The following is a 16,209-nucleotide window of genomic DNA, read 5'->3' on the forward strand; positions in this document are numbered from 1 at the left end:
TGTGTTGCAAGCACAGCTTCAGATGAAATCGTTAGGTAAGGGCAATTTTAAGTGTAGGAAAGGATGAAACAGCGTCTGTGCCACCAGTAAGTACAGATAGTAGTATAAATGCCCCCTCGCACAGTCCCCGCAGCCGGACAATGTTCTCAAGGCTTATGGAAAGAAATGCTGTCGGCATACTCAACCTTGTCGCTCATTCAGCCGACAGAAACTTTCAACCGGTTCTCCCCATTAAGCAATGAGTCGGCCAAAGGCCAAGCCTTCTCAGGTCTCTCCTCCACCTGTTACAGAGTTTGAGCCGCCGAAGCCTCCCACCATTAGCTCTGACAAATTGAAAACCCTAGTCATTGGCGACTCCATTACCCACAGTATGACACATAAAAATAATCATACAGCGATCATACACTGTTTACCAGGGGGCAGGGCTACCGACAAAAAGGCTAATCTGACGATGGTGCTGGCTAAGGCTAGAACTGGCAAGTGTAGAGATATTGTTATCCACGTCGGCACCAAGAAGTTAGAATGAAACAGTCAGAGGTCACCAAACGCAACATAGCTTCAACGTGTAAATCAGCTAGAAAGATGTGTCGGCATTGAGTAATTGTCTCTGGCCCCATCCTCAGTTAGGGGGAGTGATGAGCTCTACAGCAGTCTCACAACTCAATCGCTGGTTGAAAACTGTTTTCTGCCCCTCCCAAAAGATAGAATTTGTAGATAATTGGCCCTCTTTCTGGGACTCACCCACAAACAGGACCAAGTCTGGCCTGCTGAGGAGTGACGGACTCCATCCTAGCTGGAGGGGTGGTCTCATCTTATCTACGAACATAGACAGGGTTCTAACTCCTCTAGCTCCACAATGAGATAGGATAGGGTGCAGGCCAGGCAGCAGGCTTTTAGCCAGCCTGCCAGTTTAGTGGAGTCTGCCACTAGCACAGTCAGTGTAGTCAGCTCAGCTATCCCCATTGAGACAATGTCTGTGCCTTGATCTAGGTTGAGCAAAATAAAACAGGGCGGTATTCACCTTAGCAATCTCACTGGAATAAAGGCCTCCTCCATTCCTGTCATTATTAAAAGAGATTGTAATATCTCAAAATAGGGTTACTTAATGTTAGATCCCTCACTTCCAAGGCAGTCATAGTCAATTAACTAATCACTGATCATAATCTTGATGTGATTGGCCTGACTGGAACATGGCTCAAGCCTGATGAATTTACTGTGTTAAATGAGGCTAAGAACAATCCCAAATGTATATTTGATACTGTTGCAAAGCTAACTAAAAAGCAGCATTCAACAAGAGAGGATATCTTTCACTTCAGCAGTGATAAATTCATGAACTTCTTCAATGAAAAGATCATGATCATTAGAAAGCAAATGATGGACTCCACTTTGAATCTGCATATCTCTCCAAAGCTCAATTGTCCTGAGTCTGCACAGAACTGCCAGGACCTAGGATAAATGGAGACATTCAAGTTTTTTTAAATTCTGTATCTCTTGACACATTCATGAAAATAGTCATGGCCTCTAAACCGTCAAGCTGCATACTGGACCCTATTCCAACTAAACTACTGAAAGAGCTACTTCCTGTGCTTGGCCCTCCCATGTTGAACATAATAAATGGCTCCTTATCCACCGGATGTGTACCAAACACCCTAAAAGTGGCAGTAATAAAGCCTCTCTTGAAAAAGCCAAACCTTGACCCAGAAAATATAAAAAACTATTGGCATATATCGAATCTCCCATTCCTCTCAAAAATTTTAGAAAAACAATGTATATGAAACACTTCAGTCTGGTTTTAGACCTCATCATAGCACTGAGACTGCACCTGTGAAGGTGGTAAATGACCTTTTAATGACTCCTCGTGCTCCTAGACCTTAGTGCTGCTTTTGATACCATCGATCACCACATTCTTTTGGAGAGATTGGAAACCCAAATTGGTCTACACGGACAAGTTCTGGCCTGGTTTAGATCTTATCTTTTAGAAAGATATCAGTTTGTCTCTGTGGAGGGTTTGTCCTCTAACAAATCAACTGTAAATTTCGGTGTTCCTCAAGGCTCTGTTTTAGGACCACATGGTGAAGCCCCAAAATTGTCTAGCCTGGAAGCCTGTGTTTCAGACATAAGGAAGTGGATGGCAGAAAATATTTTACTTTTAAACTCGGACAAAACAGAGATGCTAGTTTCTAGGTCCCAAGAAACAAAGAGATCTGCTGTTGACTCTGACAATTAATCTTGATGGTTGTCCAGTCTCAAATAAAACTGAAGGTCCTCAGGACCTCGGCGTTGCTCTGGACCCTGATCTCTCTTTGGACAAACATATCAAGAATATTTCAAGGACAGCTTTTTTCTGTCTTCGTAACATTGCAAAAATCTGAAACTTTTTGTCCAAAAATGATGCAAAAATGCTTTTGCTTTTGTCACTTCTAGATTAGTCTACTGCAATGCTCTACTCTCCGGCTACCCGGATAATGCACTAAATAAACTTCAGTTAGTGCTTAACTTGGCTGCTCGATTCCTGACTAGAACCAAAAAATTGGATCATATTACTCCAGTGCTAGCCTCTCTACATTGGCTTCCTGTTATGACCAGGGCTGATTTCAAGGTTTTACTGCTAACCTACAAAGCATTACATGGACTTGCTCCTACGTATCTCTCCGATTTGGTCCTGCTGTACATACCTACACGTACGCTACAGTCACAAGACGCAGGCTTCGTTATTGTCCCTAGAATTTCTAAGCAAACAGCTGGAGGAAGGGCTTTCTCCCGTTGAGCTGATTTTTTTATGGAATGATCTGCCTATCCATGTGAAAGATGCAGACTCTGAGTCTTTACTGAAGACTCATCTCTTCAGTAGGTCCTATGATTGAGTGTAGTCTGGCCCAGGGGTGCGAAGGTGAACGGCAAGGCACTGGCGCGACGAACTGCCCTTGCTGTCTCTGCCTGGCCGGCTCCCCTCTCTCCACTGGGATTTTCAGGTGCTGAGTCACTGGCTTACTAGTGCTCTTCCATGCCGTCTCTAGAAGGGGTTGGGTGGGTTGAGGAGGGGTTGGGTGGGTTGAGTCACAGACAATTTTTTTTTAACTCCCTCGGGCTTGTGTACTGGAGGAGATCATCCTAGACTCTACTCAGCCTTGTCTCAGGGTAGAAAGTTGGTCTGTTGATATCCCTCTAGTGGTGTGGGGGCTGTGCTTTGGCAAAGTTGGTGGGGTTATATCCTGCCTGGTTGGCCCTGTCCGGGGGTATCGTCGGACAGGGCCACAGTGTCCCCCAACTCACCCCTGTCTCAGTCTCCAGTATCTATGCTGCAATAGTGTATGCGCCGGGGGGCTAGGGTCAGTCTGTTATATCTGGTGTAATTATTCGATTATTTAGACTTTCTCTCTCTCTACCGCACCTGCTGTCTCGACCTCTGAATGATCGACTATGAAAAGCCAACTGACATTTAATCCTGATTTACTGATCTGTTGCACCTTCTACAACCACTGTGATTATTATTTGACCCTGCTGGTCATCTATGAACATTTGAACATCTTGAAGAACAATCTGGCCTTAAATGGCCATGTACTCTTATAATCTCCACCCGGCACAGCCAGAAGAGGACTGGCCACACCACTATTTCGCTGCCAGAAAAGGCTGATAGCCTGGCATAGCGGTGGTAAGGATTCACTCCATGGTGCTGAAAAGAAAGCTCTGCTGTTGGGACAGCTTTATGTAGGCCCTAACAGTTTGTGTGCACTGTTTGTCACCGTTATAGTGCAATTCATGTATTGTTTAGTGTTGTGTTGTGTAGTGGCTTTGCTGGCATGTATCACCAATAATTACATGCTAAAATAGCCACTGGCTCTCCCTAAACCCAACATCTTTTGAAGAAAATGCATTCATTTGTTGAGGCCACTAGATGGCAGTGGTATAAAGTACTTCAGAAAAAAATACTTTGAAATACTCCTTAAGTAGTTTTTCAGGGTATTTATATTTTACTTGACTATTTATATTTTTGACAACTTTTACTTCATTACATTCCTAAAGAAAATTTGATACTTTTTACTCCATACATTTTCCCTGACACCCAAAAGTACTCGTTACACTTTAAATGCTTAGCAGGACAGGAAAATGTCCAATTCGCACACTTATCAAGAGAACATCCCTGGTCATCACTACTGCCTCTGATCTGGCAGACTCACTAAACACAATACTGTGTTTGTAAATGATGTCTGAGTATCCAAAAATAAATAAAGGCACATGGGCTACTAACAGCTTACTACACAACATACACTTAGCAATACTTTCTTAGCTATGGTATAGATATCTCCCTGGAATATTACATCATTTATGCAGCAGCATGGAAGACATTTAAGGACTCACCGTTGTGCTGTGCTCAATTGAACAGGAAGGTGGCGCGGTGGTCCTTCTTGTGGGCAACTTTGTCATCAAAGTCTGGCATTCTCTGGATTTATGGTGCTTTCAAGACAACTGGGAACTCTGGGGGAATAAACAAGGTTGAATCATGACGTCAGTTATCTTCAGGTCAGAGCTCTAGAAAGAGGCCCGAGTTCCCGAACTGGAATTCTGAGTTGGATGATTCTGCATTGTGAATTCCTGGTGAAGCTGGTTGAGAGAATGCCAAGAGTGTGAAAAGCTGTCATCAAGGCAAAGGGTGGCTACTTTGAAGAATCTCCCATTTAAAATATATTTAGATTTGTTTTACACTTTTTGGTTACTACATGATTCCATATGTGTTATTTCATAGTTTTGATGTCTTCACTATTGTTCTACAATGTAGAAAATAGTAAAAATGAGGAAAAACCCCTGAATGAGTAGGTGTGTCCAAACTTTTGACTGGTACTGTATATACAGTTGAAGTCGGAAGTTTACATACACCTTAGCCAAATACATTTAAACTCTGGTTTTTCACAATTCCTGACATTTAATCCTAGTAAAAATTCAGTTTGAGGTCAGTTAGGATCACCACTTTATTTTAAGAATGTGAAATGTCAGAATAATAGTAGAGAGAATTATTTATTTCAGCTTTTATTTCTTTCATCACATTCACAGTGGGTCAGAAGTTTACATACACTCAATTAGTATTTGGTAGCATTGCCTTTAAATTGTTTAACTTGGGTCAAATGTTTTGGGTAGCCTTCCACAAGCTTCCCACAATAAGTTGGGTGAATTTTGGCCTATTCCTACTGACAGAGCTGGTGTAACTGAGTCAGGTTTGTAGGCCTCCTTGCTCGCACACACTTTTTCAGTTCTGCCCACAAATGTTCTATAGGATTGAGGTCAGGGCTTTGTGATGGCCACTCCAATACCTTGACTTTGTTGTCCTTAAGCCATTTTGCCACAACTTTGGAAGTATGCTTGGGGTCATTGTCCATTTGGAAGACCCATTTGCGACCAAGTCTTGAGATGTTGCTTCAATATATCCACATAATTGTCCTTCCTCATGATGCCATCTATTTTGTGAAATGCACCAGTCCCTCCCGCAGCAAAGCACCCCCACAACATGATGCTGCCACCCCCGTGCTTCACAGTTGGGACGGTGTTCTTTGGCTTGCAAGCCTCCCCCTTTTTCCTCCAAACATAACGATGGTCAAACAGTTCTATTTTTGTTTGATCAGACCAGAGGACATTTCTCCAAAAAGTACGATCTTTGTCCTCATGTGCAGTTGCAAACCGTAGTCTGGCGGTTTTGGAGCAGTGGCTTCTTCCTTGCTGAGTGGCCTTTCAGGTTATGTCGATATAGGATTCGTTTTACTGTGGATATAGATACTTTTGTACCTGTTTCCTCCAGCATCTTCACAAGGTCCTGTGCTGTTTTTCTGGGATTGATTTGCACTTTTCTCACCAAAGTACGTTCATCTCTAGGAGACAGAACGCATCTTCTTCCTGAGCGGTAGGACGGCTGCGTGGTCCTATGGTGTTAATACTTGCGTACTATTGTTTGTACAGATGAACGTGGTACCTTCAGGCGTTTGGAAATTGCTCCCAAGGATGAACCAGACTTGTGGAGGTCTACAATTTTTTTGCTGAGGTCTTGGTGATTTCTTTTGATTTTCCCATTTTGTCAAGCAGAGGCACTGAGTTTGAAGGTAGGCCTTGACATACATCCACAGGTACACCTCCAATTGACTCAAATTATGTCAATTAGCCTATCAGAAGCTTCTAAAGCCATGACATAATTTTCTGGAATTGTTCAAGCGGTTAAAAGGCACAGTCAACTTAGTGTATGTAAACTTCTGACCCACTGGAATTGTGATACAGTGAATTATAAGTGAAATAATCTGTCTGTAAACAATATTTTGAAAAATTACTTGTGTCATGCACAAAGTAGATGTCCTAACCGACTTGCCAAAACTATAGTTTCTAAACAAGAAATTTGTGGAGTGGTTGAAAAACGAGTTTTAATGACTCCAACCTAAGTGTATGTAAACTTCCGACTTCAACTGTATATATTTTTTAGCTGAACAGGTGGGGCTCAAACAGGTGGGGCTCTGCTCCGCCTTCCATGAATGATGGATCGCCACTGGGTGCTCCAGCACTGCAGGTGGCGTTAAATCACAGATATTAGCTTTACGCTTTTTTCAAACACAAAATAAGAATAAATGTTTCTTTAAAATGGCGATAGCGCTTAATGGTGCTGCTATGCGGACACAGAAGCCATTATGGCACAGCTACAAAGACGAACCGTCTTTATATTATTGGTGGCGAATAGTGTAACGCCAGCAGCAAAAACCGCGGCCAAAGACTTCCGAGTCATGACAAAAAAAAATACATGTCCTCAAATTAAACGCAATGTTGGCAGCTAAACCAAACTACATAACAATCCTCCAATTGCCTTGCATTTGGTGTGGCTATGGTGATAACAGTTCTTTTGGAATTCCAATAATTATGTAATTCATTAGGCTGGTGGAAAAAAAGAGATGCTCTATGATTCATGAAAATAACAGACATGCCTGCCTATGAATGAAATGTTATTAACAAGGCCAGGGTATGTCGTGCACTGGGTGCCAATCTCATTTGTGCCAAAGCTGAAACTAATGAATCTCTAGTCTAGAGAGTCTGGTTTGTTAAATGTTGGTCCCAATCAGGGCAGTGCAAAAAATGCTACACGGAATTTGTAGGCTAAACAGTATTACTAATTACATTTCGTGCATGATATTAGCTCGTAATTATTAAGGCTATAGGGTCTGTAACAAAAGGTTTGCAGAACATTACAGATGTGACACGTTAGTGCATGCGTTAAGTTCAAGGTTGCTTAAATGTGTAAGTGAAAAAGCCTATGATCGCCTACATATTTAACTGGGACTCAAAGAAAGGCGGTCTTAATCATTTATATGAGTCAGTGGGCAGTTTCCAGCACTTGAATGAAAGCTCCAGTTTACTGCTCAGCTGCTGTATTGGGTGGAGTCCTGTGCTCTTAAGGCTCCACTGGAACAAGAGACCTGCCACATTACGCACGGGGAGTTCGCCAAGCACGCCCGTTCCTCGAGGAGACGGGAGGGAAGAGAACTTTAAGAACAAAGCTAACGATTTCATGTTTTTGTTCTACGAAAAGGAAGAGTTTGCTACTCCATCCCTGTATACAGAGTGGAGTTTTGGGACATTTTGATATTTTTCTCTGTAGCCTATGGTTATTTTAAGATTATTATAAAGGTAAGTGCATCTCTCAATTTTTAAGAAAGTTAAGTAAAGTACATTCAATGTAAATGTGTCTTCCATACCCTGTGTCTATGGAAACCTATTTTGGACTCACTGGGTAGAATATTTGCATAGAAAATACTGGGACTGGGAATATGAAGTCCCAGTGTCCCACTGCAAAATATCTTCATTTTAGGTTTTATTTGATCATGACGTAAACTCATAGGCTACATCGAAACCAGTGGCGAGAATGGAATGTGTCAAAGCAGTCACCTTGACAAATCACTCAACAGCTTTGAGCGTCCAATGTAGGTGTATTTTGAAGGTCCTAAACAAGGAGGGCTTGTCTGGCGGAGCCTGTTTGCTCGTCGCTAACATACCTGATCCAGAATAATTCGTCTATCAGTTTATGAGCTCTGTACCAGTGATTCTGTGCCATCACTACCCACAGAGTGACTGGTGGGAAAAAAACGTGACTATATGTAATAGGTATATTATAATAACTATCTGCTATAGAGAGTGTAATAACTATCACAAATGACAAGGACGCACTAGTCGAGGGAACTACTGAACAAGGTGCACCTTGTTCTTGACTATGACTTGGGGATGTGTTCCCTCAAGCTGAGGCGACCAGCAATGACAAACATGACAACCTGTTGCAAAATGACTTTGATACTTCACTTCAGCTGAGATGGTTGAGTCAGTGTCAGCTTGGAGTTCAAACTTTGTGTTGAGAGTTTGGTATTTACATGATATAGATTTACACTGAATAAAGTGTTTGGGGAGGGAAGGAAGGAGGGAGACATTTTCCCAAGGAGAGCTGTGGGGGAGTGTTGTGTTCCCACCAGCTGTTTCCCCTGAGAGTATTTAGACAGTCAACAACATGATATTGATGTTATAGTAAACCAAAACACCACTGTATTATTACATTCATTCTATTACTGTACAGTCTTAGTTCAGGCTATCAGGGAAGTAGTCTTATACTGTACAACTACTACTGGGTTCTTGTTTGAGATGGCCTCCTTTCCTTTAAGCCGTCACTCCTCTCTCTATTTGTTTCTAGACTGTGTTTGAGGAGATTAAAAGATTATTCAGGGTGAGAGCAGACACGTTCCTGGACTTTCTCTCCAAGGACTGCTCGGAAACCACTGACCCTTCATGAGATACCCACGAGTCGCCTGGCATTTGACCCGATAACCATGGACGTCCGAGTGCAGGCCAATCCGAACCTCCATTTCGGGGTCAACGGGGGTCATGATGGCGCTAATAGAAACTCCCACAGTAGACCATTTGTGAGTATAACTTTTATGAAACCCTTTCAGTTAATAGTTTATTCTCTTAGTATCTCGAATATTTTTTTAAAAATATTTCTCCCTTTGTTCACAATTTATGCACCCATGTTAGGGGGGCGTGGCATTGAAGAATTCACCTGTTCCTGGTTGAGAGCAGGTGCTTTTCATTGTGTGACTTTAAAAAACCTGACTGTGCTGTTTATACAGCCAAGTCTGTCTCCATGCCCCCCTCTGTCATACTGTCACTGAGAAATTACACAGGATTAACCACTACATCCTGTTGCATGCCTCAGGGATGACACACACACACACACACACACACACACACACACACACACACACACACACACACACACACACACACACACACACACACACATCACAGAGACTAAGGGAAACCGGTTAAGGTGCAATTTTGTAGGTCCTGCATCACACAACAAAAGTCAATGGTCTTTGTGTTTGGTTTCAACTGAGTTTGTCTGCAGGTGTGTGCGTGCGTGTGTGTTGGTGCGTGTGTGTGTGAGTGTGCACATGGGTGCGTGCGTACATATGTGTGTATGGTTGGTGTGTGTATGTGTGACTGAATAGAACAGGTCTGTGTTGTGGTAAATATTTACCTCTGGTAAACGTTGATCTCTCCATCCCTACAGTGATGCCTAGCAACGAAATGGCATCCTGCTGCTGTGGTAACCTCTTACCCTAGTAATCACAGGCACAGGGTCGTAACCTGAAACGGCGAACAAAAATACTTTGTTTGTCACTGATTGACAGTGGTGGTAATTGTCAATGAAAGGTGTATGGGTGCATCTGTTTTTTATTTTCTTGTTGCAATAAAAAAAATGGGCCATTGTCAGCCAGGTATTTGTGTCTGTGTGCGCTTTCCTGAGTTTGTGTGTCTACTCCCTACATGTGTGTATTTAGATGACACATTGTTTTATGGGGGATCTACAGTATATATAGCTAGTCTCTAGCTGGATTGTGCATTCTGTTGACCTAATGCCTTTTCCATAAACCCATTAAGGTTCATTTTAAACAATCTAACCAGGTTGCCCTTTGATTCAGTGCATTATCTTGAGTGAAACAGAACCCAGAGAGCAGTGGAAAAGCTATAGTCAGTGTCATCCAGCAGCCGTCAAAGCAGCCCTATCATTGGATACCCTATGTCTGTTGTGTTCTGGGGCTGCATGTGCTCTGTGCAGAGGGACAGGTAGTGATGTAACATGTAGGCAGTGAGGTCTCCCTGTAGGAGGGGCTAGAGGGTGTAGGGTCCTCCCTCCAGGGCTCTGAGCTAGTTTGGGGGGGATTAGAAGGTTGGGAGGTGGGAGAGCACGAACAAGCAGCCCTGTGTTCTCACCGTTGCTCATACACATACACAAACATACGAGAGATGGCAGGCAGCTTGATGGATTGGGACACAGGGTCTCTCAGTTAAGAATTGTTCAAAAATGTTGGCAGTCAGTTGTCCACCAGCGGGTGGTCCCTAGTACATGGCGCACCGAACGAACGCCAGACGAACGGCAGATCAACATTCGGTGTAGTGTGTGTGGTCCTTTCGAGTATGAGGGGAAAGGCTAAACCAACAGGATCTGTGTTTGTTTACATCCTTTACATAACTGTTTTGGGGAAACAGGAAGTATATTCCATACACCAGACCTGAGATGGTATAGGAGATACATTACTGTGACATACATTATTGTGTAACAGTAACTCATGTATGACCAATTACCCCTTAACCAAAGAGCACCTTTAACCAACGTTTTTGATGATCTACTAGTGTGTCCCTGTAGCCGGTTCTTCCCATCCAAGTAACTCATGTGTGTTGTGTTGCCCTGTGCTCTGTGTCGCCCCCTACAGGAGGATAAGGCGCTTCAGTTCTTAAGCCAGGAGGAGCAGGATTGTATCCTGTTCTTTGAGGAGACCATCGACTCCCTTCTGACTGCCCCAGCAGTAGATGAGTTTGATGGACCAGGACCCCCCATCCTGGCATCCGCCCCCAGCCCCGTACCACCCCGCTCAGCCTTGGACAGACCCACCAGCACCAAGGACCAGGACATCATAGACCTGGTTCGCCCAGCACAGCCTGATCTAGTCCACCCAATACAGGCACCATTCAAGTCCTCCATGCCAGGTACAGCACAGTCCACTACTTGCTCCACCCTGAACAGTACTGTTTACATTTGATTATGATTATCAGTCCCTTTGATCATTAGAATTACTACAGTCAAATGAGATCAGACTTTATCACTGTCATCAGAATGACGGATTACTCAGCATTGACATTTGCACTATGTAGTCATTCTACAAGAAATATGATTCAGACTTGCCATTGAGCCAATGGTTTTTTGAAGATATAGACTTGCCATTGACCTTGTCTTTTGAAGATACAGAATATATAGAGAACTGATGAGTTTACTTCTCAAACTTTCTTTTTGCAGATTTTACCCAGAATATGGTAATGAACAACCCTGAGAGGCATTTTGATAACAAACCGAGGCGCGAGGTGATGGAAAACTTACCTACAGACTGCAACCTGCCCCTCCCTGGCAAAGACAATGCCCCCTATGGCCACGCCCTGTACCAGCCTGTAGGCTCCGTCCCCACCCCCGTCGTCATCGCCCAGAAGATCGCCGAGCACCAGGGGAGCGGGGGGAACACCAACATCCTCTCCTCCTCCCTCCTGTCCAACCACCGTAGGAACCTTGATTTAGAGAACATAGAGAGACCACCCACCTCCCCAGATTATCCAATCAAACAGGGCCCGACCACCTCAGCCAAGCCCAACCATTACCCCGTCAACATCAGCATGATAATGGGCAGCAACCAGCACCACAGCGATTCGCTGGCCAGTGTGAACCTCCAGGACAGGAAGTCTCAGATGCTGGCTAACCTATCAGGGACGTCCCACCCTGTGGAGGCAGAGGAGCTCCATGGGCTGCAGAAGGCCCAGGTAAACCTTCCCACCCGCAGTGTGTCTTTCAGGGATCCCACTCCAAATAAGTCCCGGATGGAGGCACTGTCCAAACTGGGCTTGAGCCGAAACCGCTCCCCGTCAGGAGATTTCTCTCTTATAATCACCCCCAACAGCAGCACAAACACCAAACCCGCTGCTGCCCCGATTCCGGTTGCCACCCCTACACCCGTTCCTACACCTACCCCTACACTGACACCCGTGAGTAAACCAGGCGTGGCCAGACAGACAAGCCCCTTGCCACCAGTAACAGTCAACACCAACAGCTCTCATGCCAGTATCCATGACAACAAGCTTGCTTCTCCCCCGCCCGAAGTCTCGTCCAAGGACTTTAACAGCTACGGCGGGAAGACCATCATGGTGAACCCCTCTAAGGCTGCTGCTGCTGCTCCCTCCACCAGTAGCCATGGCAGTAAGACCCACCCAGTGACCTCTCACAGTGACTTCAACCCTTACGGGGGTAAGACTAAGGTAATGAAACCTGCTCCTGTTACCACAACCAGGGCTGACCCACCACAACCAGACATCCAGAGCAGGGCCATACCTCCCCCAGCATCCACCTCAGCCAGAGTGATGCCTCCCCCAGCCTCCAACTTCACCCCAGCCAGAGTGATGCCTCCCCCAGTCTCCACCCCCTCCCCAGCCAGAGTGATGCCTCCCCCAGCCTTAACTTCCACCCCTGCCAGAGTGATGCCTCCCCCAGCTTTCAACTCCACCCCAGCCAAAAGGATGCCTTTACCAACCTCCACCTCCATCCCAACCAAAGTAGAAACCATGCCCTACGAGGTCAACAGCTACGGGGGGAAGACCAGAATGGTCACTCCATCCCACACCACCCCCTCCCCCATTACCACCCCTGACATCCTCACACACACTCTAGTGAGGTCCCCCAGCAAAGCTTCATCCCCAGTGCCTTCTCAAGCCCCCAGACCTTTCCGCTACAGCACTCCCCCTAGCTCCAACAGGGTGGTGGCGTCTCCCCCGGAGCCCCGGCCGAAGTCCGCCGTCTCCAAGCCGTCCTTCCGCTCCCAAGGGATCACTGTGCAGTTCTCCGGACGGGGAGCGACGGATGAGTCGCGCAGAGAAGCGCTCCGGAAACTGGGACTGCTGAAAGACACTTTCTAACTCTGGGATCGCCACCTCTGTCTCCCCTCTTTCATTGTCTCCTCTGCATAACCTCCATTCAGCTTCCAGGTGGACAGACGTAACTAATGCCTCACCGTTTTTTTCTGAAAGAATGTGAGGTGTGGCAGGAGAGGATACCTACATTACTGTGGAATGAAACAGGATCCTGGTTGAAACCCGGCACACCAGGTTTTGAGCCGCTGAATGCTGACAAACGAGTCCGACGCGCCACATGGCCTAGTTGACAAAGGAGCACGCTGAGTTTTTTTTTTCAAATACACACACGCGCACATGTATACACACGCACTCGTCAAACACATACGCGCACATGCACTCATACCCACAAATACATTCACCCAACAACTCCCACACTCCCACGGAGCTGTTATATGCATCAAAGCTCTGTCTCTTTATTGTGCTCTATTTAACTGTAATCCTACTCAGTGTTTTACATTGCCTCTGAACCAAGACATAGTGTACTTTACAGTATACATGTACCTCCTATTTTTTCTCTGGGCCAAAACAGACAAAAAACAGATCTGTGCAAAAGGGAACGCAGACAGCTGAATGTCTTTGACATTGGCACATTTGGCAGAAACAGACGTTTTACTCCCTTTGCCTCCTTCTGATGTCACATACTCAGCTACCAGTGAGAATCCTTACATGCTCTCACTCTCCAAAGATGGATTTATATACCCCCCAAAAATGACATTTACTTTATATGACACTATATTGATTACTGATCGGTTTGAGGCTGGTACTGCTGGTACTGATAAAGTGAACTTGAATCATTATAAACTGACATTGAAGTAACCTGAGAACTGAAGAGCCTCACAACATGTTATTTTGTTAACCGATTTGAGCATTGTTGTTGTCCAGGGGATTTTTATGAGTGTACAGCTCCTATGAGCATGAACAAGGACATAGTTTGAAGCACTTTCCTGGTTGAATAAGGTTGAATTAACTTCACACACTGATCTATTAGAATGTACCTATATTCCCTGTGAGGACGGTAACCATCCTACTCATGCATATTGATTATATTTGACTATATAGGTGTTTATGCACCCATTGATTTCCACTGCTGCCTTATGGTATGTTAAAGACAGGTCACTTGGAAGGGGCTACATTCCTTCAGGCAAGAGCAAAGTATAAACGTAACGATTGATTGACATACCAAGCAAACTAAGCAGCAATTAAAATAGTTTACATTCATGTACCTCATATGCTCAGCTCTAAGGATATAACATTATTGGAAGTTCTGAAGTGACCCCATGTGTTTATCTCCTCATATGACATTTTTGTGAATGTAAGTTACAGAAAAGAGCACAGGCTTGAGTTTTTAGGAAAGGAGTGATATGTCACTACACCGCTGGCTAAAGGGTATTTTTACTCCATGGACATGCCTCCCACACAAAACCACTAAATGTGGTTTGAAATGTAGACTTTTACTACTTTGAGGGGGAAGAAATGTACTTAGTGAGGACTGGCAAGGGCTTGTAATGCCCAAAACACAAACACTGAAGCCACAGAATCCAGAAATACTCACAAGGACCATTTGTTTTGTTCATGTATGTTGCACTTGCATTTGCAATACGTAATTTAACTGTCATCATAACTGATGCCTCTTGTTTCTCTCTGGACTGCAGCTATATTGGTACATAACCCTGTGTGTGTGTGTGGTGTGTGTGGTGTGTGTGTGTGTGTGTGTGTGTGTGTGTGTGTGTGTGTGTGTGTGTGTGTGTGTGTGTGTGTGTGTGTGTGTGTGTGTGTGTGTGTGTGTGTGTGTGTGTGTGTGTGTGTGTGTGTGTGTGTGTGCGCGGGTGTGTCTGCGTGAAACATGTTTGTCCATTTTAACGTTTTATTTAATGAAAAAAGTCAGACTCCGGTTTTGTAGTTCATCTACAGTAACTCATGAAGGATCCTGTGTTTCACCATGCACACATTATTGTGGTTGTGTGAGTGAAACACATTTAACTATTAATATCTTGACTCCGGTTTTGTAGTAAATCTACAGTAACTCTTGAAGTATCTAATACACACAAACACACACTGGGGAAATATACCTGTAGTTTGCAGACCCAGAGCGAGAAACAACAAGCCTCACGGACAACATCTTTATTTGACATTCAATTAACATTTACAAATTGTCAACTAAAGTTGCTGGTATGGTACAACAGCGCCTTAATATTTTTTTGCTCAATGTCATATTGTACACAACGTTTAATGTACATCTGTGTCACTTAATAAAGAGAGTAATATACATGACTTAGCCTATGCAGAGTTTGTTATTCTTCGCAGGGCATTTACTATGGAATGTTATGGATGCGTAGAATCTCAGTATTTGGTTTACAATGATTGACCTTCCCCTGGGAAATAATTCACCATGGTTTTAATGGAACAGTAAACAGACATGCTTTCCATGCATGCATGAACTCACCTCAGCCTACATTCTAAACCCTCATTCTATTACCTTTTTGACTGGGCTTCCATGAAGGTCATGATTCCAAAGTTCCTTGTCTCCTTTCTGCCGCTACGATGAAATAATTGGAGAGTCAAATTCCCATAAATCTTCCTCAATATTGTTTTAAGCTTTCCCTTTTTCAGATCTGACGGCAGAGGAAAATTGGAAGACTATTGAGATACTTTCTCTTATATTCAGAATATTTCCTGGAGAGCTGTAGCCCACTGTGTACTCTCTCTGCTAGGTGGACGGCAGCTCCCAGTTTCACATGGGCATGCTGTCTACACTGCAGAGTCAGACCACTTTTCCCAGCCCTAACAGAGAGCCTTTCTTTCCCTCTGTGGGGCATTGGTCTAAGTGTGTATCTGAGTGTGTGTGACCAAGAAGATCTGGGGCATTGGCTTCTTTGGGAATGTGAGCGAGGCAACTAAAGCTGTGGTTTGTGTGTGTGTGTGCGTGCGTGCGTGCGTGCGTGCGTGCGTGTGTGTGTGTGTGTGTGTGTTGAGGGGAGGTAGTCAGGCAGAAAGTGAGGAAATAAGCATGTTTAGGGTCTGTAATTAGAGCCAGTAGAAAACCCTTTAAGAGTGCCCTCTAACAAACACACACACTCCCTCTGTCATACAACCTCTTTCTCTTACACACAGATGCACTAATATAGTCTTGCACTCCCTCTAATACACACAATGGTACATCAATGGAGGAGCAAAGGCTCCAAGCCATATAAG

The 16,209-nt window shown here is 44.4% G+C and overlaps 1 protein-coding gene across 1 annotated transcript; it reads left to right on the forward strand.

Annotated features, from left to right (window-relative positions):
- Nucleotides 1-7,357: 7,357 nt before the first annotated feature.
- On the forward strand, nt 7,358-15,288 carry LOC115198667 (mucin-5AC). Its single transcript, XM_029760805.1, has 4 exons — nt 7,358-7,650; nt 8,699-8,927; nt 10,782-11,055; nt 11,363-15,288. Exons 2-4 carry the CDS (start codon nt 8,835-8,837, stop codon nt 13,018-13,020), a joined length of 2,025 nt encoding a protein of 674 aa, XP_029616665.1. The 5' UTR covers nt 7,358-7,650; nt 8,699-8,834; the 3' UTR covers nt 13,021-15,288.
- The last annotated feature ends 921 nt before the right edge of the window (nt 15,289-16,209 follow it).

Source organism: Salmo trutta, chromosome 8 (genome assembly GCF_901001165.1).
Source record: "Salmo trutta chromosome 8, fSalTru1.1, whole genome shotgun sequence".
Taxonomy (NCBI): domain Eukaryota; kingdom Metazoa; phylum Chordata; class Actinopteri; order Salmoniformes; family Salmonidae; genus Salmo; species Salmo trutta.